The following is a 27220-nucleotide window of genomic DNA, read 5'->3' as shown; positions in this document are numbered from 1 at the left end:
TAATTGAATTTGTGCATTTTGGTGGTTCTGCTTGAAATGAAGGTCATAGGTAATGGAATAGACATTTTTTTTCCCCACCATGGGAAATACTCTTAGGATTAATAGGGTTAGCATTGATAAGTTAACAGCAACAATAAAGACACTCACATAAAACAAACCAAATTTTCTTTATGGCTTCACAGATGTATCTTGTGATTTTTCCAGAGGGAACGAGGTATAATCCAGAGCTAACAAAAATCATTTCAGCTAGTCAAACATTTGCTGCTCAAGAAGGTAAGTAAAAAACTACCTATATTTGAACATAAAAGTTTTAAAGATAATGACCTTTTAAATTTTTGTTCCTAGAGAAGATATTTATATTTTACAACAGATGAAATGAATGAATGTTTCTATTCCTTGAATGAATATCTGTATTATTTCTTAGGAAATGAAGTTTCTTCTCATTAATTCATATGTATGTTATTACATATGTCTGAGAGATTAAATTCAAGGGCTTCCTACAGTACATATTTTGGTACCGTGGATTCAGGCAAAATCTATCTGGGCACATGATTATTTAGATGGAACCTTTTTCTGCGATGGACAGAGTTTCTGTTTTGTGGGTTGACAGACCTAGATTGGAATCCAGATTCTGACATTTATTAGCAGGATGGTTGCAAGCTGCCTGGTGTTACAGAGCATCAGTTTGCTCATCTCGTAAAAAAAGATCTGTGGATTCTGCATCCATGGATTCAATCAACCACAGATGGAAAATATTTAAAATAAATTTTTTTCAGGAAGTTCCCAAAATCAAAACTTGAAATTGCCATGCTGGCAACTATTTACATCGCATTTACATAGCACTTACAACTATTTACATAGCATTTGTGTTGTCTCAGTTATTATAAGAAATCTAGAGTTGATTTAAAACATACAGGAGGATATGTGTGGGTTATATGCAAATACTAGGCCATTTTCTATAAGGGACTTGAGCATCTGTGGATTTTGGTATCCAAGGGGTGGAGTTGGGATTGGGGTAGTCTTAGAAGCAATCCCCTGTGGATACCAAGGGGTGTGCCTAAGTCTGTGTAAGAATTAAAGTAGAAGCTATGGGAAGTTCCTATTGGAGACTATTGCACACAGTTAGTTCACAGTTCTTAAAAGCTCTTGATGTCCCCAATCATGAGAATGCTCTTAACTTCATATTTTAGAAAATTGGGTAACTGATACACCAATAAGCTACACAATTTAACCAAATTGGCTGTGTTCTCAAAGGTGTCTCTACAGATTGACCGTGTATTAGCATGTGATCTGCCCGCTTTGAGCAGCAGTGGTACCTGAGCAGACGCCTTGTTGCAGCGCCCTGCCGGGCCTCCGAGGTTATGAGAGCCTGCTGCAAGGGTGGTGCTGTTCTGTGTCTGCTCTGACCCACATGGTAGTGATCATTCAAAATGTGGCTGGTGCATCAGAGGAAATGCATGTTTAATTCTAGCTGGTTTGAGTCAACTCATCATGATCTGAGACGGAATTCTCCCCCTAGACTTCCATCTGGCTAGGCTCCACCTTCCTCCTACCCTTCTGGTGCTTCCCGCCTGGTCTCCTTTCTAGCCTCCTCTTCTGCTTTATTCTTTCCTGTTTCATGTTATTTCTGGTGTCTGACTTGGGTCTTTTTCATTTATTTCACTTTCTGTGTTTTTCATGGTGGCCTTCATCTAAATCCAGAGCTGTTGCCACCATTTATTTCACTGCTGATGACTCACAAAAAGCTTTCTCCCATCCGCACCTCTCTGCCTGACTCAAGACCTGTATTCACAGTTGCCCAGCAGAGAGCTTCACCTGACTGACTCAAAGGCATGTCCCAAACTTGGTGTGTCAAATACAGTACTTACCTTTCCACTCATACGCTGTATCAGCTGGGCCCCTCTCTTCAAGGTTCCTTCAGCTTTTCTTTACAGAATATACAAGTATCCCTCTTGAACTAGTATTTAGTCTTAGATGAACGTTACCACTAGCTTTGGGCTGCATTCCCAAGCATATATTGATTCATATAACCTTAGACGGGTTAATTTATTTCTTTTGGTCTATTTCCTTATTTGTAAGTCAGGAATCATAATATCTCCTTCATAGGGCTTTTGTGAGATGCAGTGACATAATGTTTATAGAAAGCCTGGTATGTAATATATATTTACTAAGTCATTACTGCTAACTTAGAAGTGGAGGAGAGGTACCACCACAGGTAAATCTATTAATAATGGCAAAAATTGATAGCCGATCCTGAGGGATAAAACAGAAGGGCTAATAAAATTGGACGTAAGAACTCAAATCATTACCATTTGGAGCTATTATGTAAAAGGCAAGCAAGGCTTATGTCTTGTAACCACATTCCTTTAAGAAATATTTATTACAAAGCAGATATGAGTCCTTATCCAATAGAGGATAGATAAGAACACACGTATATGATGTACAAAGAGATAAGATGTGAGAAGTACAGATAACGCTCCGTGGGAGTTGAAGGAAAAGAGAACTAGTGATGTGCAGGGTGTCTGGATGACTGCCAAGAGGAGGTGACGTCGGAAATGTCGAATCAGGGCCGACACGTGTGGGGAAGGGAGGGAATTCTAGGTATAAGAAATAACAATAGCAAAGACGTGGAGTTACGAGCAAAGAGTTTGATGTCTTTAAGCAAAAGATGAGTGAAGGAGAGCTGTGTGAGTTCAGTGCGTCAAGTTGGCATGAGTATCGGTCACGGAAGGCGGCGAATTTTAGGCTTAGTGGTTTGGACGTCACTGCAGGGTTGAATGGAAGTCATTGAACAGTATTCTTTTTAATTAGTTCATTATGTTTTATTTAAGAAGTCAGTCTTAATTCCGTTTTTCTAATAGCATGTTCTATAACTGAGCCCACAAGATACTTTGGGGAAAAAAAGGGTTTCATGTCCAAACAGGTTTAGAAAATGTTGCATTTTATATCCTTTCCTTAGGGAGTTATAGTTCACATTCGTGTATTAGTCTCAGAAAAGTACTATTGTAAAAAGGTCTTATTTTGTTTAAGGAACCGTTTTCTAGATTTGTATAAGAAAACAATGATGTAAAATGGTTACACAAAATTTGGGGTTTTCATGAAGGAAATTTTTATGGTTTCAGAAAATTGCGGCTCTCCTGAATTATTCCTTCTCTAATTCTAGATTGCTGAGCCCTGAATTTAACGAAATATATATTTTACTCTTTGAAGCTTAAAATAGTTTATAGATGAATTAGTTTGAGACTCTTCATAAAAACTTGAGTTATGAAAGCCATAAACTATAAATTTTCAGTTAACACTTGTGTGTCACCTCTTATATCCACTTTAATTCTGTTTAGGAATTACAATTTTATGTTAGATGAGATGAAAGGGAAACAATAAACTTAATTTTGGGGAATCTTTTTCCCGTTACTTTTCACGTGTCTTGTAAAATCTGATGCATTTTGTTGTCATTAAATAATCAACTACATCTTGGAACACGTGTTTTCAATGAGTTGCACAGAGAGCTGAACTCTGGAGAGGCTGACCTAGAGTGCTTTAAGTCCTCACAGGCTGTGCTGATTTCATGTTTGATTTCTAACATGTAACACATTCTGCTGAGGTGGTACAACTAGGCGTAATGTCTTCTAGGAGTTTATAATTTAATAGGAGAGATAAAACATGACTGTATTTGTTATCTATTGAGGTGTAACATATTATTCCATACCTTAATGGCATAAAATGACAAACGTTTATTATCTCACGGTCTCTGTGGGTCAGATGTGTTCTGCTGGTGGCTTCGTGCTCAGGGTCGGTCTGAGACTGCAGTCAAGGTGTCCCCCGGGGCCGTGGTCCCATCCTGGCTCCCCTGGGTGTGCTCATCACACGGCTGTCAACAGGCCTCGGGTCCTCTGTGGCTGTTGGCTGCAGAGTTCGTTTCTTGACACTTGAGCCTCTTCACAGAGCTCCTCACAGCAGGACAGCTTGCCGCCCTCGAGCGATGGATCAGGGAGGTGCGGGATGGGACGAGGGAGAGGTATTGACAGTGACAGTGCATAGGGGAGGGTGAGCGCGAGACAAGCACGGTCCTCTCAGAACCTAACCTCAGAAGCGACACCCCGTCGCTTTTGCCATATTCCCTTCGTTGGAAACAGTTCACTGGGTCCAGCCCACACCCCAGGGGAGACTGTACAGGGGTGTGACTACAAAGAGGGCCGTGCTAGAGGCTGCCGACCTCAGTGGTGCTCAAGTAAGAGTTTTGCGTAAATAGTGGCATCGCGCTGGACTGTGATGAGACACGGGTGAGCAGAGTGCGCTTGAGGTTAACTCAGTTCCAGATGCGGGGTCGGTGAGGCTTCCTGGGAGAGGAAGCCCTGGGCGGCTGTGAAGAGCGTCGCTGGAAGAGGCGTTGGTCCTGGGGAGGCTGCCTTCCAGTAGGAAAGGGTGGCGGGAGCCCAGGAGCGCCGAGAGCTGTCTGCTGTCCCAAAGCACAGTCAGTGTGTGGGTTGTGGGGCGGAGTGAGAGCCTGGGGGGGTTCCCGCTACTGGCAGGAAGGCCTGAGCACGGCTGCGCAGGGGCAGTTGAGGTCTTCACAGTAGTGATCAGATGTCCAGAAACTAGTACGTTGTTTTCAACACCTTCGCCTCTTGCAACCCTTTTATAATGTGTGATGGACTAATTCATTAAATATATTAAGCAAGTCAGAATTAGCCCTGGACATTTTATTGTATCTTGTCACTGGTCAGATCACTAGTTATTGTCGAGGTATAATAAGTTTACATGATGGAATGAGTATAATCCTAGATTATTGTCTGTGTGGAGAATAACAGAGAATTATTGTGTGTTTCGGCTTTGAAGGACTAATGATTTCTTTTGTACAATTTACGTGTGTGTATGTGTGTGTGTGTGTATTCCTATTTAAATATTGGTGTACTTTTTTCAGTTGGGTAAGACAAATGGTTATTTGCAAATAGATTTATTTACTGTGTTATGTTTATGCAGATTTGTCTTTTCAGCCCAGGTTTTAGGGCCTGTGTTAGTTGCCTCAGGCTGCCGTAACGAGCCACCACAGACTGAGTGGCTTAAACAGCAGACATTTATTTTCTCCCAGTTCTGGAGGCTGGACGTCCAAGATCAAGGTGCCAGCAGGGTTGGTTTCTCTTGAGGCCTCTCTTCCTGGCTTGTAGGCGGCCACCTTCTTGCTGTGTCCTCACATGACCTGTTCTCTGTGGGCTCGCTCACAGAGCGAGGTCTCGGGCATCTCTTCCTCTTTTTATAAGGACATCAGTCCCGTTGGACTAGAGCCCCACCTTTATAACCTCATTTAACCTGAATTACCTCCCTAAAGACCCTTTGGGGTTAGGGCTTCAAAATGAATTAGTGGGTCAGGGGCAGGGTGGGGACAGGGACAGACACTTCAGTCCATAACAGGGCCTTAAATTATTTTTCTGTATGTAGTTACATTTAATACTAATATTTCTTAATTTATCATTTTAAAAACAATGTAAGATGACTATCTTATATGAATACATTATATAAATACTATTACCCTATAAATTTAATAGCTTATATATAGCTACTAAACGTTACTTATTTTTAAAAATCCACACTAATTTTGTAAAGCTAAAACAAGTACTTTTTTTTTTTTTTGCGGTACGCGGGCCTCTCACTGTTGTGGCCTCTCCCGTTGCGGAGCACAGGCTCCGGACGCGCAGACTTAGCGGCCATGGCTCACGGGCCCAGCCGCTCCGCGGCATGTGGGATCCTCCCGGACCGGGGCACAAACCCGTGTCCCCTGCATCGGCAGGCGGACTCTCCACCACTGCGCCACCAGGGAAGCTCTAAAACGAGGACTTTTGAGTAATTCTTAAACTAGCGTAATAATGATATATACTATAGTAGTAACGGTACCCTAGTCACCCATAACTGACCATTATTGGTCTGTCAGTTTTCTATGAGTTGTGGGTCTTTCTCAAAGTTACCAAAAGGGGGGGAAAATGAATAATTTGTCTCATCATGGATATAATTTTTAACTGCTAAGTATTCTTTCTTTAAATTCTATAACTGGGAAAACTTGCTATCTAGTAGAAATATATTTTCTTGTAACTGTAAAGGTAATTATTTCCCACCACACATAAAGGAACTTGATTTCTGAACAGTATAGGTAGAAAAAGTGTTTCCTGTTTTCTTTCCTCTTAGGTCACAACTAAATGACATTGCTTGAAAATAAAAACAAATGAACTTGTTTTTCCAGCTGTTAAGCTAATTTTTCTTCAGGAAAATTGAAACTTAGTAGGACTTGTCTGTGATATGTTTTGCTTCAAAACATTATTAATTTTGCTCCTAAAGTACACCTTGATTTGAATCTGACTTGATAAACAAATAGAAAAACAAACCAAAACGAACCTTTTTAATTTAGATTTTTAAAATTTGACACTTGTTTACATGTTTAAGTCATTATACCATATACCATTGATGGTGGTGATGGCTGGTTTAAGAGGGAGGAGTGGTGGGTGTGGGTGTGTCGGTTTGTCTGTCTTATAAACCCTAAATATTTCAAGCCCCTGAATAACACTATTTCCTAGAAGTATATGTTGCTTCAAAAAAATATTAGCCACAAAGTATGTTCATTTATTATTAGAGTTGTTATTTAAGGTATGTCTGTGTTAGAGCGTCATGAATTCTTAATATTGTCCACTTCAAAGGTTGTCAGATTAATGATCTCTAAAATCCATTCTTACTTGAAACTAAATGTTAGTCATTCCTTTAAAAAAGACTTACTCATATTTCCAAATAAATTAGTCAAGATTTTGTTTAACTACAACCTCTCCAGGACAAAAATTAAGATTTTGAGAAGTCTGAAATATCGGTAGAGTCTTCAAGAAACAACTAAGCAAGGTATATATTGAAGGCTGCTCAATTTTGGGAATTGAGCAATTCCCTCAATTCCCTACATTTAGGGAAAAGAGAATTGTTTTTTCAGAAATGCTAACATAGTACTTGTCATTTCAGAAAACTGTGATAAAACATTTAGTAAGGAAAGCTTCAACATAATATGTAAATATAATAGAATTATATGGTATAATAGTATTATAGAAATGTAAATAAAATAGTATAAATATAAGAGTACTATACAGTATAATAGTATTAAATAAATATAAAGAAAATAACATGGCAGGTAAAAATGATCTTTTTGTGTTTCTAAATTGTTTATTTTGTTAAGTAACCAATTAGATTATTTTAATTTAAATCCAACAGCCTATCACACAGTGACCTCTTCCTCTTCTGACTTCCCGAGGAAGTTCATTTTCAGCCCGCTGTTGAGCAGTTATTGCTGTTTTGTGTCGTCACGCGTCTGTTAATCTTTGCAGCAATTTGTAGAATGCTCTTGTTCCTAGAAAGGCCACAAAGTAAATCTCATGGATCTCAATTACTATTGAGTCAGAGATCATAGATGGTTTGGGATATACAAACAGAAAAGAATTATATTGGAAAACCACACTCGAACCTTATATTCCCAGTCTAGAATGTTTTGTTCTTGTATGCTAGTCATTTTTGAAAAAGAACAGGAATGGGAGTGCAGGGCCAGGAGACACTTTTCAGTCTTAACTCCTTACTGGCTCTGGACATGTGCTCCACAGACCTTCCACATCCTGCCTCTCTTCCTTCATTCATCCGCTAGGCTTTCCGCCACTTTCTACCCTACTAGCCTCCATCCTGGCCTCGCTCCAACGTGCTGCTTTTCCTGAAGCCTTTACCACCAGTAAGTTATGAGTGAGTGACAGTATCTTTAAGTGTGAGTAATATTTTTATATTCTGAGGATATTTTTAATCTCTTTTAAGACATTCTACCATGTACTATAGCTATTTATTTTATTGTCTCATTAACCTCTAACCTACATGTTTATAGTTTCAGAGTAGTATCTTGTTAATAATTACTGAATAAGAAAGTACTGAACAAGACATTATGAAGTCTTGTGAGCTGTGTGACTTTGAGCAAATGATTTTATCTCTCTGAGCCTTGGTTACTTAATGTGTGGGAGTAAAGTGAGATGACAATATGTATGTGTGTGTGCATGTATATATATATATTATATATATATAAAATGTAGAATCTCCTGCATGGATCATTAAAGATTTTCTGTCCACTGAGTATCATTTATTTATGTTTCCAATATATAATACTAACAACAAAATTTCAGTTATACCAAGCATCATTATAATGGCCCTCAGGGAGAAGCTTGGTCAAAAGGTAAGGTAGAGTATCGTTATACCAACCAGAAGTGCAGGAGATCTGGAGATGGAAACAAGGCACAGCAGATACTAAAACAGACTAGATATTGACCAGAAAGAATTAATTTAATTAGCTACCATTTTCCTGTTTAGGGCTCAGGTGTTTTCTGTTCCATAGAGGCAGAGGCAGTTCTCAGTATGATGGGCTCAAGCTCGAGCAGTTAATTATAAATGCCTGTTATTTGGCTCTCTCCGTATTGAAATTCTAATTGGTCTCTATAGTGTTATTATGAAATTGGTTTTATTTTTTATTTTTTAGTTATTTATTTATTTATTTTTGGCCACGTTGGGTCTTCGTTGCTATGCGCGGATTTTCTCTAGCTGCGGCGAGCAGGGCCTATTCTTCGTTGCGGCGCACAGGCTTCTCACTGTGGTGGCTTCTCTTGCTGCGGAGCACGGGCTCTAGGCGTGTGGGCTTCAGTAGTTGTGGCACGCGGGCTCAGTAGTTGTGGTGCACGGGCTTAGTTGTTCCTTGGCATGTGGGATTTTCCCGGACCAGGGCTGGAACCCGTGTCCCCTGCATTGGCAGGCTGATTCTTAACCACTGCGCCACCAGGGAAGTCCCTATGAAATTGGTTTTATAATAATGACCCAAGGTTTGCAGATAGTGGAGCGGCCCCTAGAACATTCCTCAGTGAGAAGACTTTGCCTTCACTTTGTCTACATACTAGTGATAGTTATTTCTTATTCATCTGCCACAAAGTTGATTTTTCCAAACCTTCACTATAACTCATTTTTGGGGAAGTATTACTTTTCTGTCTTCTTATCTTCTTACTGACTTAACTTAGATTCTAATAATTGTTCTTACTGGATACCACAGAGTGATTCTGTAGAGCTATGGACGTAATAAAACTGGGCGAGTTCCAGTAGCAAAGAAGGAAGTATTAACTAATTTAATTGACAAACCAGTGTTTCCCAGCCTGGTATACTATTCAGATTTTTGTTATAAGTTTGTGAATAAATTAAACTGTTTCTGCCCTAGGGACTCAAGTCAGACATGTGGTTGTGGGAATCTTTGTCTTTCCCACACCACTCTGCATTTTAAAAATTCTTCTGCAGGAAGATCCCAACATACTATAGCTGTTCTTTCTTATGCAGCTAATTTTCCCTGGAGAGAAGCCGTAGAAAATCCAAATCGAGTTTTTTTCTAGTCTATTTTCATGTCACTTCTTCGGAGAGCTACACTTTTCTGTTAAATTGTCAATAAATATTCTAATCCAGGAAAAGGGGGACAGTAGGAAGTAGGAAGGGGAAAGGAACACATTCTTAGCATGAGCAGGCATACCAGTGAATGTGTGGTTCATTATTCTATGTAAATCGCAATATTTTCTCACTTAAGCTTTTGAAAGTATACGTGTGGTATATAACTGATTCCGTTTGCTGTACCCCTGAAACTGACACAACATTGTGAATCAACTATACTCCAATAAAAATTTAAAAACATAAAAGTATATGTGTGTATGTATATAAATAATATACTCAAGAGAATTGAAATTGTATGTTCATAACAGGACTTGTTCATGTGCAGCATTCATATGCAATTTATATGAATGTTCATAGCCGCATTGTTCATAACAGCCAGAGGGTGAAAACAACCCACATGTCTGTCAGCTAGTCAATGGATTTACAAAGTGTGGCATATCCATACAATGGAACATTATTCAGCCATAAAAAGTAATTAAGTACTGATGTATGTGCCAGTCACAAACGTCCACATGCTGTGATTTCATTTACGTGAAATGTTCATAAACGGGAAATCCATCGAGACTGAAAGTAGATTTGTGGTAGTGGGGTTGGGGGTGTGCCGTGGGTGAAAGATGTCTGCAGTGGTGAAGTGGTCTGGGATTCGATAGTGGTGAGGCTTGTATAGCTCTTTGAATAAACTAAAAACCATTGAATTGTATACTTTACAATGGTGAATTTTATGGTATGTGAATTAGAGTTCAGATTTTTTTTAAAGTTTACAGAGGAACTAGATTCTTTGGTTCCCCTAAAAGTATCAGGCCAGTGTTTCATGTTACATAGACCACATCAGCTCTTAGTTCACATACTGTGCACAGTGGGGGATCATTTAGGTAATCCCACCACATCTCTATTTGAGCAGAAATAGAACTGAAAGAATCAGGGACTTGGAGTCAGGAATTAGGGAATTGTTCCTGAATCTTGAGGGGCCATGAGCAAGGTGCTACCACCTTCATTCTGTTGCCAGAAATGAGGATCATATGTTTACTCTTGTCAGAGTTTTCCAGATCAAAGGGTTTCTGAGAGGCCATAAGCTTCTTGAGGGCAGGTTTTCCAACAGCTTCCCACCGGGTCTTATACATGTAGATGTTTAATAAATGTGTAGTAAATGAATGTTGATTTAAATTGAGAAAGTCATGTGAGAGTGCTGTCTAAACTTTCTTAATGTCCTACAGGTATGAGATGTAACCAAAAGTATATACTGGTCTATTAGTGGAAACTTAAAAACATTTGAGATGTTATATTCTATTTCCAAGGTGTTTTGGAACTAATTTATGGCCACACTGAATCAACTTCTTTTCTAGGCCTTCCAGTATTAAAACATGTGCTGACTCCAAGAATAAAGGCAACTCATGTTGCCTTTGATTCTATGAAGAATTACTTAGATGCGATTTATGACATTACAGTGGCTTTCGAGGGGACTGTGGATGATAAAGGGCAGCGGAAAGGAGCGCCGTCCATGGCTGGTAAGTGGTTTTGAGTGAGTCATATGTGTTTACCCAGGTAGAGTTTATGTTTTAAAAAAGGTAGGTGTATTCTACTATACTACATTGATATGGTTTCCAAGTATATGTACTTGTCTTTCTCGCATATTTTTTACTAATCTGTAACAGTGGACATTTCATTAGTCCTGCTAAGTTTGGTACTTCTTGGCTGTCCTGTGAGTCCTTGAACTTGCCCAGTATCGTGAACTCAGCCTCTTTCCTCCCAAGGTTTACACAAAGAAATGGAAAAGTTACATAAATCTAAGGAAGGAGTCAGGCAGGAGAGTGCTAACCCAGCAACACTGAGGTGTGCACTGATGCTCAGTGTCCATCTTTGTATGTGTTTTTCATATAATATTGGTGAAATCTAGTATCACTGACAGTTATGTGACTTTTTCAGCCATGTGCTAGGTATTAGGGACCTTTGAGCTATTGTTTACGTCAGAATAACCAGAAAAAACGAGAATCTTAAGCGAGCAGAATGTTTTAGTTAGACATACCCACAGACACTCGAGATTGCTGTCGACGTTTGAACGTGGGGTGGGCACAGGAGGCGCGTGGAGCTGCCGTCCCCTCCTCGAGGTGTCAGTTGCTGGGGGCCTCCTGCTTCGCCTTGGCAGCTGCTGGCCATGGGACCAGCTTGCTTGTCAGGGTGCTTCTCTCCATAGCAGCTCTCGAAGGCGGCTGTTCAGCACGTGTTCAGGGGCACAGAGGGTAACTCCCAGAGGTTGGGAGAGAGGACCGAGGGCTGAGGCAGGAAGAGACTAAAAGGTGGCAGATTTGATGGTGGCGGGAGGAGGTCAGACCTGGGGCAGCTGCACCTAAAGCAAGACCGACCGACCGCTCTCGTGACCGCCTTCAACTCCGAGTAAAGCGGGAAGCTCACGCTTTTTACATTTTATTTTAAGTGTAATTCTTTGGCATACGTCATACATCATACAGTTTAAAAATCAAAAGTGTATAAAGTATACAGTGAAACGGCCTGTTTCCACCCTGTCCCCATCCACCTGGTCTCCCCCCTTCCCCTCCGCAGGGGTAACCACTTTTCTTCCTTTCTTGTGTATCGTGTGTACAAATTTACTGTCCGTTCCTCTTACAGAAAAGGCAACATATAATACTTTGTTTTCTTTTTTAACCATGGAAGGAGTCATTCGCCCAGTTCTGCATTTGAGGACAGTGCATTTAGTTATTCAGCAGTATTGCCATCCGTTTATCAAGCGTTGTTCAAAAAGTAAGATTAAACACATTTTTATTGTTTATGAATACCAGATCTAATTCCCATAATAACCTTTTAAAAATGCTGCTTTATCATGTCACCACCCAGTCCTAGGAACTCGTGGGCTGGGCCGCGCCCACGGGATCAGTGCTGGCGTCCCGGGACTCAGCATCCTGGCCCCTAAGCCTCTCCTTCACATCGTTTCCTCCTACTCTGTGCTGCTCGCTGGGTGGGACCGCTTTCCTCGCTGTCACAGAAACCCTCCTGCACCTCCACGCGGGTCCTGACCGAGGGCCGTGTGTGCACCAGGCCACCTTCCCCTCCGTCGCTCTCATCCGGGTCTGCAGCCTTGTCCCCATGAGGGCCTCCCTCACCCCTCTGCTCGCTCGCTCACGAGGCTTCCTCTTGGCTTCCGCTCCCGTGGCACAAGGTGCACGTACGGTTATAGCACCTGGCGTGTGGCTACTCTGCCCCCTCCCCGGTAGATCAGAAGAGCCCTTGGAGGCAAACCATTTTCGGCTGCGTCTCCCGGGCTCCAGACCCAGCGCCCCCTCTCGTTGCTCCACTTGTTCTGCACCGTAGCCGTTGGGGCTTTGTGTATACGTGACGGAGCGTCTCTGTCTTTGAAAAGGCTGGCTTTCGTAGCTGTCACACTCAGAAGCCACGTGGAAAACAAAATGTGTCAGTTCAGTCCATTAAGAGTAAATATTTCCACAAGGAAAACTACAGCAGAGTAAAACCAAAAGACAAGCGGAGGGTCGCAGAGAAAAGGGCTGATTTCCTTAATGTACAAAGAGTTCCTATAAATTGATATGATCAGTAGTAACTCAAGGGCAAGAACAGACAGTTCACAGGAAAAAATTGTTCAACCTCATTCATAATAAGAAACATTCAAATTAAAGCGTATAGTGAGATACCATTTTTTTACTATCAGACTGGCAAAAATCCCCATTAACAGGTTAGATGACAGGCCCTGTAGGTGAGATTAAAGTATCGCAGAGACTTTCATACTTTGCTGATAGGAGTGCAGTACAGTACAACCTCTGTAGAAGTTGTCCAGACAATGTCTATCAAATTTCCAAAAGCATTTACTTTCCCACTGCTGAGACATTATTCTACAAATATACCTGTGCACGTAAGAGATGACATCTGTTGTGTGTTGATTTTGATTGTGAGTTGAGACCTGTAGCTTGAAAAACTCTCATTATTACATAAATTGATTGATACGCAGCTCTACTTAGTGTCGTATAAATTAAGATTCACTTTAAATTTAAATTATGATGTAAGTCGGGTTAAGTATAAAATTCCATAACTTGGAATATTGTTAAGTACCTTGTGGCTGAGTTTAATAAGTATTAAATGTTATCTCCATACACAGTGGGCTGTGATTTAATATTCATATTTTATAGCCCAATTAAAATTTTTTTTTCCATTAAGTTGCTAGATTGTTCATAGATATAACATAGACCAGTGTTCCTCAAAGCCCTATAGGAGGATCGTGGTTCCATCAGAGTTACCTGGGTGGCCTCAGCTGCACTGCAGACTGCTAATGGGCTCACTGCAGTGGGGGTGAAGCTGTGTGCTGGTGACCCTGCGGGGGTTCTCGCGGTGGCCAGCGTCCAGTGGCGTGGGTCTCATGAAGCCTCGTGTCAGAGAAGGCGATGGCAGGTAGTGAACCGAGTCCTTCCCATTTCGCGGTCTGTTTCATTAGAATGTGGGTGTGGCTCAGAGCCGTCTGGGCGTCCTCTTGTGGTTCATCTGGTCTTTTTAGCAGAGTCTGAGCGCTTTCGTGGACAGCGTCCATTGGGCAGAGGTGAGTCAGGGCAGTTTGATTGTAATTGATTTATAAATCCTGTTTTTAAAATGGGTGGTATACCAGAAGAAATTGTGAGCTAAAGGACAACAATTGATATTCTGTTTAAGCGTTTTATATGGTTCTAGGTAACTTTTTTGTCCTAATATTTTCTTATACGAAAAGAAAACATATTCGGAGGGAAAATTACAGGTAACTCTGAAGAAGGGAAAAAACTCTACAAACTCACCTGTCCAGATGCAGCCCCAGATAACAGTTCAGATGTTTCCCTCAAAGTCTACTTTTCTATAATGTCTGTATGTTGGCGTGTGTATGTGCCTTTATGTATCTTTTAAATGAGATTTTATATATGTATATATATCTTCATATCCTGCTTTTTTTCCCCCTTAATAGTGTGTCATGAACATCTTTACATGTCAGTACATACACTTATGTCATTTTTTTATAAGGCTACGTAATGTTCATTGGTATGAATATACAACAATGTGTCTATCCAGTTTTTGTTGGATTTAGGTCATATTGTGTTTCTGTTTTTGTTTTCAGAGGGAAGGGGGCAGGTTGTAAGGCGGACAGTAAGCAGTATGGGCACCACCCGAGGCCCTAGCGTGCAGAGGCGCACGGCTCAGCCCGCAGACATCCTGGGCCCCGCTGCCTGTGCTCTGCCTTTCTCGCCAGGCTCCCCAGGCACCGAGCACTCGGGACTCGGTCTCCAGAGACTAGACCTTGAGGCATGTGTGGATACTTGGAAGACTTTCTGTTTGGCCCTAGTGTATCAATATACTCTAGGGACCTGCTGGAAAAGCTATAGTTAGAAAACAATTACACCTTAATTTGAGTACTTTTCCCTACATTCCCTAAATATTATGGATAATTTTTGCTCATGCCCTATGAAATATACCCCAACTAAAAGGGTTTTTACTAATATAGACACAGAAGCTTTATTGACTGTTGAGGAAAGCATTTGTTACTCATTTCTTGTTTTTGGTGGGAGAACCGCCTGGATGCGCTGAGAGTTGATCTGGTGCTTGGATGGCCTGTATCTGGATGCCTGACCACAGGGGCTGGGCCAACCTGTTTCCACTACTGACGACACTGGGCCTTGGTTCGTTCATCCCCACGAGGAGACAACAGCCCTTGCCTAGAGAGGTGCGCGAAGGGCCAGTGAAGTGACGTGCACGAAATCGTGGTGTAAATACCACAGTACCGTGTACACTTCAGGTGGGAAAACCTAAAAGCACCCATGCGAACTTCAGGGCCCTTTTCTCACGCCAGCATCTTACTAGAGGCCTTGCTGACACGTCCCAAGCACTTGAGTTCACAAGCATTCGTTCCTGACGCTGGAAGTGCAGTCGGTTTCGTTTCTTTGTGGACTCTGTCTGTGCGCGGGACTTGGGATATCAGGGATAAACGCAGTGTCAGTTGGATGACCACTTAATGAACAGAAGTGTTGAGGGGCAGGCCTAGGTGATTAAGTGAAGGTAGGAAAGTGGTGTCGGCATCTGCGTTTTTATGTATCAGAAACAGAAATAGGAAGGTGAGGTGAGAAGTCACGTGCAGCCAACAGATTCCGGTCAGTCACCTGCAGCGCACGCGTGTGCGGGGTCCCGTCCACGTGCTCCCAGCACCCCCACGTTGCAAAGGGGAATCAGAGGAGGTGGCTTTCCACGGTCGGCTGCGTCTTGCTTCCCTTCATAATGACGTAGCTCATGACACCCTCTCCGTCAGGGGCGGCTGTCACCTCCCTCGCACGGACGTGGAAACAGGCACAGAGAGGCTGACAGGTGCGCTCAGGGCTGGGGAGGGCTCAGAACCCGGGCCGCTGGCTCACTGGCTGTGCTCTTGGTCCGGGCCCAGTTCTGCTCCTGAAAGCACTTCTTAAGCCGGTCTTTGATTTAAAGGGAAATGGAACTTGAGGAAAATTAAGAGAAAAATATTGAAAAAGTAAAATCTTCCCCGTGGCAGTGTTTTTGCCCATTTATCGTCAAAGCCCATTCACTCCTAAAAGTGCAGAAAAAATGGGAGAAGTTTTGATGCCCTGAGTGCAGCGTGTTATTAGAGCAGCTGTAGCGAGCCCTTAGCAGGAAGAGGTGTGTGTGGTCCAGGGGCGGAACCTGCTTTAAGGGTTCAAGTCTTCCTCAGATTCTGCAGCACACTAGTCCCCACTTCTCAGAACACGTCTTTGGACACATATCGGCTTGAGATAAAAGGCCTCGGCCTCCTACTTGCGTACCCACCCAGGGAACATAGTCTTCTCTTAAATCTCGTAGCAATGTTTCCTTGTTCTCCAGGAAGTTAAGTATGTTCATATGCTCATGTCTCCACAGAAAGCCACCTGCAGAAAAGGGTATTTCGGACTCAAAGTTCTGCCTTACCTTGGAATAAATCCTGACCTTATCCCTTGTGCCACGTGGGCTGAAAAAAGGACCATCTGCTTTTTTCAAATTAGCATGTTTTGGGAGCTGTAGCTATTGAAGGGCTCATAGCTATTCCACGGAAAGAAATTTGGTTCCCGAACCAAGTAGAATATGTTAAAATACAGCAAGGATCAGGAAAGCAAGGAGCGCCAGTGAGTAGAAACCACTGGCAAGTCACAGAGGAGCGGGGGGACTGTGCAGTCGTGGAGGGAGGGCCGGGCCGGCCCAGCACTAGGACGGAGGGGTTAAGTGCCCCTGTGCGCCCAGTGCTGCCAGCGACACCCATCCCTGTCCTGTGGGGCCCACCGCCCAGTGGGAGCATCAGGGACGTGCGACCAGCACTAGGCTTGGCCCCGGAGGCTGGTGGCCCGGGGTTGGTGGGTCTGATGGTGGTTGGCATCTGGGGGTCCCTTCGGAGGGTGGGTCCGTGCTTCTGGTGGAGGCCAGCCTCCTGACCCTGGGCTGCCTGTCGAATCTATTAAAGGTTGTTGTATGGAAAGTCACATTTGGTTGATTTAACTCATGACCTAGGTAACTGGAAGACTTGGAAATTATACTACTTCAACTTGAAACCCAAAACCACCAGTTTATGATCTTTGTTTTCTTCTTCTTTTTTTTTTTTTTTTTTTGGCTAAAGAAAGAATCTGTTCTTCATTGTTTTTAAACTTTTTTAAAGCTCATTTTCATCGTTTTATGTAACTGTGAATTCTAAAATAATGAAAATGAAATATTTTTGTTTCTTGTTAGAATTTCTCTGCAAAGAATGTCCAAAAATTCATATTCACATCGATCGTATAGACAAAAAAGATGTCCCAGAAGAACAAGTATACATGAAAAGATGGCTTCATGAACGTTTTGAAATAAAAGATAAGTGAGTAACGACAGTTCTAGCCCTTCAGAAACAGTGGCTCACACAGTCACTACAGTAAACAGCGTGCAACGAATGTAAACAGATTTATTATCTTAAGAATGCCTTTTATCAACTCAAGTCAGATCTCATTCCATGCCTCCTCTGTCCATGTTTTAAACTTGACTGTTACAAGTCACTGTGAAAGATCTTGTTACGGGGGCTGCCCTTTGTTATTTACCGCATTTCAATAATTTGTGTATAAAGATATAAAATTTTTTAAAGAAGAGAGAGACACACAGAAAGCTTTGCACTGTTGAGATACCCCAGGCCCGCCCTCCCAGGTCCAGGGGAGTGTGTGCGTGCTGAGGGCAGGCCGTCAGGCCAGCGGTGTGTAGAGAATCAGGCTGTGGGGTGGAGGACGGTGTCTCACGTGTATGTGGAACTGACCCCGGTGTATTTGTTGTCCTTTTGCTATTAGTATTTGGGGGCCTAAACCGTTTCTGATGTTGGCCTTGTGTTTCTCCCACCAATACCATGACTTGGGAGCTAGTGCAGTGTTGGCCCCTGGCTGAGAGTTGCTGTGAGTTAAGTTCCAGGCGGGGCCTCTGGATGCCTCTGGGGAAGGCGGAGCTCGAAGTCAGATGGGGGTGAGCCTGTTAGTCTCCCTGTGATGTACACAGATTTCTAAAGGTAGAAATTTTAGAATTTTCTTCTCTTTTCAGGAAGATAAAAACTGGGTTCTTAGGTTCAGATATAATACTTAGAAATTGAATTTCTGTGGATGAAAATTTCAGGATATATTATTTATTTACTATTCATTTTGTTTTCAGTGGAAATTTTATCCTTTTTGTTTTTTGAAAGATGTGTTTTAAACATCTATACTTTTTTTCCTCTTTCTGAAAAAAATGGATCTGTGAGTTATGGGATGCAGCATTTAAATTTATAAAGACCACATTGAAAAGTATGGTTTTTTTTTTTTTTTTTTTTTTTGCTGTACGCGGGCCTCTCACTGCTGTGGCCTCTCCCCCTGCGGAGCACAGGCTCCGGACGCACAGGCCCAGCGGCCACGGCTCACGGGCCCAGCCGCTCCGCGGCATATGGGATCCTCCCAGACCGGGGCACGAACCCGTATCCCCTGCATCGGCAGGCGGACTCTCAACCACTGCGCCACCAGGGAGGCCCGAAAAGTATGGTTTTTTAAAGGCTTTAGAAAATACTTCCAGGGCTTCCCTGGTTGCGCAGTGGTTAAGAATCCTCCTGCTAATGCAGGGGACTTGGGTTCGAGCCCTGTTCTGAGAAGATCCCACATGCCGCGGAGCAACTAAGCCCGTGCACCACAACTACTGAGCCTGAGCTCTAGAGCCCACGAGCCACAACTGCTGAGCCCGCGCTCTAGATCCCGCAAGCCACAACTACTGAGCCCACGAGCCACAACTACTGAAGCCCACACACCTAGAGCCCGTGCTCCCCAACAAGAGAAGCCACCGCAATGAGAAGCCCGTGCACCGCAACGAAGAGTAGCCCCCGCTCGCTGCAACTAGAGAAAGCCCGCACGCAGCTACAAAGACCCAATGCAGCCGCAAGAAAAAAATACTTCCAAAATTCTGTTTATGTTCAGAAATTTTACCTGTGTTTTAGTCTCCTAAAATGCTTCTCCTCAGGAGACTGCCATTGTTTCTCCTCTCCTTGTTGTACGGCAGTAAAATATTTCCTAATTAACCCTGCTAGATTAACAAGTGAAAGCTATTAAAAATGTACTGTGGGGCTTCCCTGGTGGTGCAGTGGTTGAGAGTCCGCCTGCCGGTGCAGGGGACACGGGTTCGTGCCCCGGTCTGGGAAGATCCCACATGCCGCGGAGCAGCTGGGCCCATGAGCCATGGCCTCTGAGCCTGCACGTCTGGAGCCTGTGCTCCGCAACGGGAGAGGCCACAACAGTGAGAGGCCCGCGTACCGCAAAAAAAAAAAAATGTACTATGTTGAAAATGAAACTATATGAAGTTTATAAACAAATTTCTGTATTTCATTGACTCTCAATTGTGCATGACAATGTGTTAAACCAATTATTCAGCGCCACCCACTTTGGATATGGAAGAAATTTTAAAAGTAAGATTTATGTGTTTTGACATGAAAATCTGTTATCAGAAAAAAACCCTGAACAATATGATTAATATCCTGTGTATTTTGTGTTATAGGTGTTTATATGTATATTTAGAATGAGTCTGGACGTTTTAAAACAGTGATTTTCTCTAGAGAATGTGAGTTGTAAGGCAATAGAAAGACTTTCCCTTTTTGTACTTTGTGTTTCAGATTTTTATGTTGAGTATATTCTGCTATTATAACTTTACATTTTTAAAATAAGGAAACTGCATTAACTATGCTATTTTTCCTTCTTTTACCTGCTTTTGTAATTCCCTGTGAATAGGAGCATTGGGGGGAACTCTCCATTTATAAGAGCTGCTGATCTTTTCTCTGGCTTCTGGTACAACAGGAGCTGCGAGGAGGAGTGTCTGGAGGGGTGAAGATTGGGGGAGGCAGAGAAAAAGCCCACATGCGTGTCAGGTCCCTGTGAAGTTTTAAAGATCTAAAGTTTAAAAAACAAAAACATCCCCATAAAATTACTTGAAACCATCTTTTTTTTTTTTTAATGTTGAGCCTTCTTTTAATTTATTTATTTTTATTTTTGGCTGTGTTGGGTCTTCGTTTCTGTGCGAGGGATTTCTCTAGTTGTGGCAAGCAGGGGCCACTCTTCATCACGGTGCACGGGCCTCTCACTGTCGTGGCCTCTCTTGTTGCAGAGCACAGGCTCCAGACACGCAGGCTCAGTAGTTGTGGCTCACGGGTCCAGTTGCTCCGCAGCATGTGGGATCCTCCCAGACCAGGGCTCGAACCCCTGTCCCCTGCATTAGCAGGCAGATTTCCAACCACTGCGCCACCAGGGAAGCCCGAAACCATCTGTTTTTACATATTACATATAATTCATATACATTAATCAAAGAGCATATTAAAGATATTTTTAATGTCTAGAAACTCCAATTAAACCAACTCTCTGGGTGTTTCCTATAAGGACCTATAATTTCTCCAGCATATAATAGGCAGCCAATAAATATTTGTTGAATTAAAATATTGAAATGGCTAAACCTGAAAGTTAACGCTTTTTTTTTTTCATTCTGGCCATAGATTGCTTATAGAATTCTATGATTCACTGGATCCAGAAAGAAGAAACAAATTTCCCGGAGAAAGTGTTAATTCTAAACTAAGTCTCAAGAAGACCTTACCCTCATTCTTGATCTTAAGTGGTGTGACTGCTGGGATGCTTATGACCGAGGCTGGAAGGAAACTCTATGTAAAAACGTGGATTTATGGAACCTTAATTGGCTGCTTGTGGGTTAGTATTAAAGCCTAAACGCGTAGCTGTCTCCAGGCAGTGGGATGTGCTACGTTGTTTATTACTAGCGGCTGCACATGACATCCGATTGTTCCTGAATTTAATAAGAAGTGTAAATAAAGCCCTGTTGATTGAACGTTGGATGAAATAGAATTTCTGACTAAAGCCAATATGCAGTTGGTCTTGGGCAAACATACATGGTTTTACAACTTGAGTCCAGAAGCTGCTGGAAAGGGAAAAGATAAACAGAGTTTATGTTATAGTTGGCATTTCCTATGAACTAATGTCAACTTCAGAAGACTGTTAGGATTATATATTTTGTTACTGTTTTGTAATTCCGATAGCTGCATTCATGAACATTAATTTGCAGTATATTTCACTGTATTTGTTATCTTCAATTTTTTACAACTTGACTGGTCCAAACTCTTATCACTGAAATATTTAGTATCTTGCAGCTGTGTAATATTTTGCCTTGTGTTTAATTTCTCCAAGTCAATGAAAGAAATCGTAGTTAAGTATGGAGAAGGACACGAGGAGAGGCTGAGGCATGCTGGTGAGGGGAGCTCTGGTTAGGGAGGACTTTTATTGTATTGTGTTGTTAGCTGATTTCACTTTATATTGGCAAAGTGATTAGCATCTCTGATATTTACTGAAACAGCTTCATTTGCACACCCTGTACTCTATACGAAAGAATAATGTATAAAAATACAAGAATTAAGTTTAAGTTAAAATTGTGATCCTGATTCATTGTAGCAGAACTTTAAATTGCTCAGCTTTTTGAAGATTTAAGCTAAGCTCCTAGCACTTCATGACATTTGTGCCATAAGTACTTGAAAACCTTAAGATTTCCTGTTATTTTTTATATCGAAATAATCAGTGTGAACCTTTGCTGGACCCGAGTCCATAGATATTTGAGATGGTGGGAGCTCTCAGACACCTGACTAGGTTTATTAGCATGTGCCTTTTGCCTGTTACTCTTGGGTTTAGCAAACTATTTGATCCCCAAATCATTTTTTTTATGTCGTCATGGTCGGTTTCCACTGTATTCGAGTTCTTTTCCTTTGGATCACCGGCAGGGGTGCTGCTCGGGGCTGGCACAGGGGCTCACGGGAAAGCGCTGTGTCGCCAGCCAGCGTTGGTCCTGATGCGGAGTTGAGCCATTTAAGCTCTCGTGAGCAGCCCACCATCCACAGCAAAGGCATTTTGCATTCGTCTTATGTCAAGAAATCACCTTCCTCAAGCCAGTGAAGTACAGACTTAATCCATCAGGACGGAGTGAATTTGTTTCATTCTCATTGGTGTTAATGGGGCCACACAATTCATCTGTATCACCTGAAAAGGAGAGCTTTGTTTCAGGAACCAAATCACACAATTTTCGGTCATGGAACAATAAATCTCCTAGAAGAGGACCTTTTTTAAAGTGTGATCTGCTCTATTTTTAATGTTACAATTCAAGCTTGATTGCCTGCTGGTCATTTAAGATACCAATTCTGCTTCCGAGTAATGGATTTTTATCACCATTTAAATCATGATAAACAAAATGGGAACAAAGATTAAGGGAAATTTGGTCTGATTTTCCAGAATCAGAGTAAGCCATTTCAAGTAACCCCTCTGAAGAGTTGGGTGGTATGAATTGGCTTGTGTATGTTAGTGTGTGTATGTATCGATACACACATTCCCACAGGATACAGCTGGCCTCGTTATGAATGGTGCAGGTAAAACTTTTGTTCTCATGCCAAATTGCGATTTTCTCTTACCCTGTAAAGTGCAATTTAGATCAATCCCATGTCTTCGTTAAATACTCTTTTTAACAGTCCTAAACTTAGAAACTATTTCTAATTAGATCACAATAAATGTAAGTTGTCTAACTTACTTTGAATGTCATGGATGTGTTCTCAATTTAAATTTTAAGAAGCAATACCATTGGAATCATGTTGATTATAACGGATTTGAAGAAGGCCAAGTGAACTGCATAAGGTCACTTGAACAGCATGTTTCTTGTAACTATCCTTTTATTCTTCTCACAAAAGGTCTATAAAGGATTTGTTTAAAAATTTTTTGTATCAAAATATTTGGAAAATTAGAAGCTTCTTTTTAACATGTATTGATATGAACTTGAATTATTTTATGAAATTAAGAGCCCTGTATACCTGTAAATCTTTTCACATAATATCATTTAAGCTTTTGTTTGTGTTACTGTTGATTTACAGCTTAGTTGGTATTTCATTCATCTTTTAAAAGAATGCAATCAATGTGCATGCTTTTATGTTTTTCGCAGAAGGGTATGTTTGGATGAAAGTAAAAGAAAAAATAAAATCTTTCACTGTCTCTAATGTCTGTGCTATTTTGTGACCCAAAAATTCACCAACAGTCTCTTATTCCATAAAATAGGCTTCATGGCTGGCCTTGTGTTCTGAATATATAAAACTATCATAATTTTTCTTAATTATTGGGCAAGGTTTTTTTAATACATTAAAATCTTCAAAATAGTGAAGCAGTATATTTGCTTAACTCATCCATATACTTTATAAGATGTATGGCAAATATTAATTACTTAACAATTCTGTAATAATTAGGCTACCTCACTGAGACATGTCAGATGCCTAAAATTAGCCAGGTTGGTGAGTCAAGTGTGAATCTGACTAATCCTTACATCACAAATACCAGTGATTTCTTTCATATGTATCATTTCCGTGTGATTTTTTTTTCATTTAGAGTGGTACAGTTCTCCTTTATATCCAGATTATGTAAACTTTATCATTTCCTTAGTAATATTATGTGGTTTATACTTAACGTTCACTGAATAGGTCCATGTCAATAAAATGATCTGAATAAATTGACCATTAAAGCAAAGAAATAATATATAAAATTTGCCCATCGAGTATAGGCACAAAGTAACTACCAGATAGACATCAGACTCCCATTTGAGAAGATAGAGAAATGTCTATCATAGGATTTCGTGTGTACAATTGCAAATTTATATAGTAAAATTAAACTGTAACCCTAATCATATTTGTTCTTGAAGTGTCAGATGAGGAAGAGGTTTCCTTGGCCCCTAGTCCAGATGTCCTCTTTGCTTATAAGTAGGTTTTCTTTTTTGGGTAGGGGCGTGTTTTTATTATGAATTACACATATTTTTAGATTAAAGATTGGCTAACTTGGAATATTATGTTACCATTTAGTGTAACTGGCATTATAAACACACTAACTTAACCTAACACCTAAGCATTAGACTGAAAATCGGTACTTGGCCAAACTGATAATTGGAAATATTCAGGTATTTGATGTTATACAGGTAAAATCTGCATTGACGGAATCCAAAACTTTTCATTCAGATATTTTGGGGTGCCATGTTTGCAGTCACTAATTTATGTCAGTTTAGAGTAGTTATGATTTGACATTATCCCTAAGATTTCATTGACACCTTTTCCAATTTGTGGATGATAAAGTAAATCCATTACTTCTACCAACTGGGGGGTCATTTTTTACCTCATTCGTGCCTGAGGCCAAAGAGACAGATTCCTGGTTTTTATCCTGAGCAGAAAGGAAAACAAAACAAAAAAAAGGCTGCTTTTCAGAAGGCCACTCTAAATAGAAAGCTCAGTACCTTCTGTGTGGGAGAAAATCTGATATGGGCTGCAAACTCTCTATTAATAAATGTTTACTGATGGGGACGAGACAGGTCAGTCATTCATCCAAATTAGTGACAATTGATGATCTTATATGTGAATGTGTAAGAAAGACATGTTCTACAATTTTATTTTTATAAATCTTTACATCTGAAAAAAAAGTGGAAGAAGATGCTATTGATGTTCCCTGTGTGTCCAGCAGGAGAGCATATTTGCTGAGTCTTGTCTCCTTACGGTATGTTCAGAATAAATTCTGACTTATATTCTTGGGCTTATTGGTGTTTCCTTATTTCAACAAAAAGGAAAATATAAATCTCAGAAGTTATTCGGTGATATATGGGATGGTAAAGGATATATTTGGTTACAGTTCCTTCATATATATGTGATACGTAGGTATGTTTTATTGACAACTGTAGCGATAGAGTACTATATATTGTTTTAAAAACTCATTTTGCTTTTAGAGTTGCCAAGACTTGTTGCGTGCTTACTATGCGTTGGGCACTGTGCTTACCCACAGGCATGGTCTCTAATCCTCACAATAGATCCCGTGCAGTGGGGATCTGTTGGCCTTTGAGAGTAACAGGTCTGTAGGCGGACTGCCAGGTTTTGGGTCCTGGTTTTACCACTTGATATCTGACCTTGGGCGAGTTAAAGTTTAAAGTGTCTGTGACCCAATTTTTTCATCTGTAAAACAGCGATACTAATCGTGTTTACCTCCAAGAGTTGCTGAGGACTCAGTAAGTCAGTGCATCTGAAGCACGATATGGTGTGCATGGAATGTAGCCGGTGCTAAATAAGTCTTGTTCTTGGAAGGTTCCTCCTGCCCCCAGTTTTACAGATGAGGAAACTGAGGCTCAGAGTTTGAATAAAATAATACGAAGTCACATAACTAATATTTGAGGCAGAAAAACGTACTCCCATTCTTTTCTGCTTGATGAAGGTGTAACAGTACTTGAAGCTACTTAAGTACCTTTAAAGGTGGGTGATCGTAACTATGATCATAGTTATTTAAAGATTACAGGTTTTCTTTTAAATCTAGATCAAATAATCCAGAGGTCACAAAAGGAAAGATTCTCCATATTTTCATAGGAAAGTCTCATGGTCTCTCCAAACTGACTCCACGTTGGTCCTGAGAGCCAAGGAGGTGCCTGTCCTTCAGGTTGGTAGCACAGCATCCTTCCCACGTTGGGAAAGGTGAGGTGTAACAGCAGGTTCAGAGGGCTTTCCTTACAGTGGCACAAAGGAGCGTACTGTTTGAAATTATCCCACCTAAGGCCCCTTACTAAGGGAAATCGCAAACTGTACCATAATCTGTGCTTTATCACTACATGTTTATAATCTTAGAAAAATCACCTTCCCTGTTCGAGCCCTCCTTTATCTATAAAATGAAGAGAATACTTATTTACCTCACAGAGTTTACTAAGAGTCAAATGGGATAATAGTTGTAAAAATGCATTCTTACAGGGACTTCCCTGGCGGTTCAGTGGTTACGACTCTGTGCTTCCACTACAGGGGGCCCAGGTTCAATCCCTGGTCAGGGAACTAAGATCCCGCATGCTGCACAGGGCAGCCAAGAAAAATACATTCTTACATAAAGTTCATGAGCGAGAGATTCTTATAATTCTTCCTAACTTATTTCAGCTTTACTTACTGTATAATGTGTGAATAAATAATTATTTTCTGATGCACATAGGAAGATTTATCATTAAACAGTTTGGGGTCATTCAGGATCATATTTATGTTGTGTTCATGCATCCTGGAGTTACTTTCCATCTGCGTCACAGGACAATTAGCCCGTTTTCATTTGTTCACGACTGTGTTCATTCTTTTCTCTCTCTTGCACCCATCTTTTACGAGGTCTTTGGAAGTTCGTTTCAGGGAAGGTGGCAGAGAAAGTTGTGGTTTTCCCACTCCCCACCCCATCCCAGTGTCTTATCACTGCCCAGCATGGGAAATACCAGCAAGCGCATTTGGAGATCATTGCTTGCTGTAGAACGGAAACCAGGATGAAGAAAGAAAGAACCCAACTTAGAAGGAAGAGCAGTTTCAAACTGAGGACCCGCTGAAGAGAACTAGAAGTAAAGGAGCATTTCCCTGTCGAGCTGCTGTCTATGGGGTGTGGGGAGCTGACGGAGAACATGCTGGAACCCTGGAAGGTGTCTGAAAAATACAGGGCTTTGTCCTGTGCCTGCTTTGGCTGATTTGATTTTATTCTTGGTGGTGCTGGTTACAGTTTGACCTTCTAGCTGAAAGGCGATCTCAAGAGCTAGGAGCACAGTTACTGTCACTTAAAGATTTCGGGGGTGTGATTGTTGTTCCCCAGATTTTCTACAGCTGCAGCCAGCATTGCACATTCACCTCACGAAATATCACGGAGCACCTGCGAGGGCTGAGCTGACACAGCTCTTTCCAAAGGAGCCTACTTAGGCTCCAGGGAGAGATGGTGAAGAATCCAGCGAAGCCAAAGACATCTTAGGAAGTAGGTGATACTACCGGACACGGCCACCCTGCCACGCCCCTCGTTCAGGTTTTCGCAGAGCACGATGATGCTCTGAGGACCTACACGTATGACAGCTGTTGGTGACGCCATCCATTGCTGGCGTGTTCTTCCGAGGGGCACCTCACCTGGAACCAGGAAGAGTAAAAGCAGTTGCTGCTCTGACCTCGGGGATCTTGAGGATGCTGGCACCTCGGGGGGGTCACAGCACCCAACACTGTCAGGTACACACCTCGTGTCTCTTCAGAGAGTGGCTTTGTGTAGCTCTTTAGCATCCATTCTGTCTTTTAATGCTTTTTGTTTGGGGAGATTTGGGGAGGAGTGGGGGTGGGGGGGAGTGAGTGGAGAGGCCGGCGTAAGAGCATGGACTCCGGAGCCAGGCCACTGGGGTCTGAACCCTCCAGCTGCTCACCAGCTGG

The 27220-nt window shown here is 41.6% G+C and overlaps 1 protein-coding gene across 2 annotated transcripts in view; it reads left to right on the top strand.

Annotated features, from left to right (window-relative positions):
* Nucleotides 1-22993, top strand: part of AGPAT5 (1-acylglycerol-3-phosphate O-acyltransferase 5) — a 60722-nt gene extending 37729 nt beyond the window's left edge. For both annotated transcript variants that reach the window (XM_082608557.1, XM_082608556.1), the window contains 4 exons: nucleotides 183-273; nucleotides 10818-10979; nucleotides 17188-17311; nucleotides 20468-22993. In XM_082608557.1, the coding sequence (XP_082464683.1) occupies nucleotides 183-273; nucleotides 10818-10979; nucleotides 17188-17311; nucleotides 20468-20693 (603 nt within the window). In that variant the 3' untranslated portion in view covers nucleotides 20694-22993. The remainder of the gene's footprint in view (nucleotides 1-182; nucleotides 274-10817; nucleotides 10980-17187; nucleotides 17312-20467) is intronic.
* Nucleotides 22994-27220: the final 4227 nt, after the last annotated feature.

This window comes from Mesoplodon mirus (genome assembly GCF_964341445.2).
Source record: "Mesoplodon mirus genome assembly, chromosome: 20".
NCBI lineage: Eukaryota > Metazoa > Chordata > Mammalia > Artiodactyla > Ziphiidae > Mesoplodon > Mesoplodon mirus.
The sequence above is the reverse complement of the archived record's forward strand: the minus strand, read 5'-3'. Positions and strand labels throughout refer to the sequence as shown.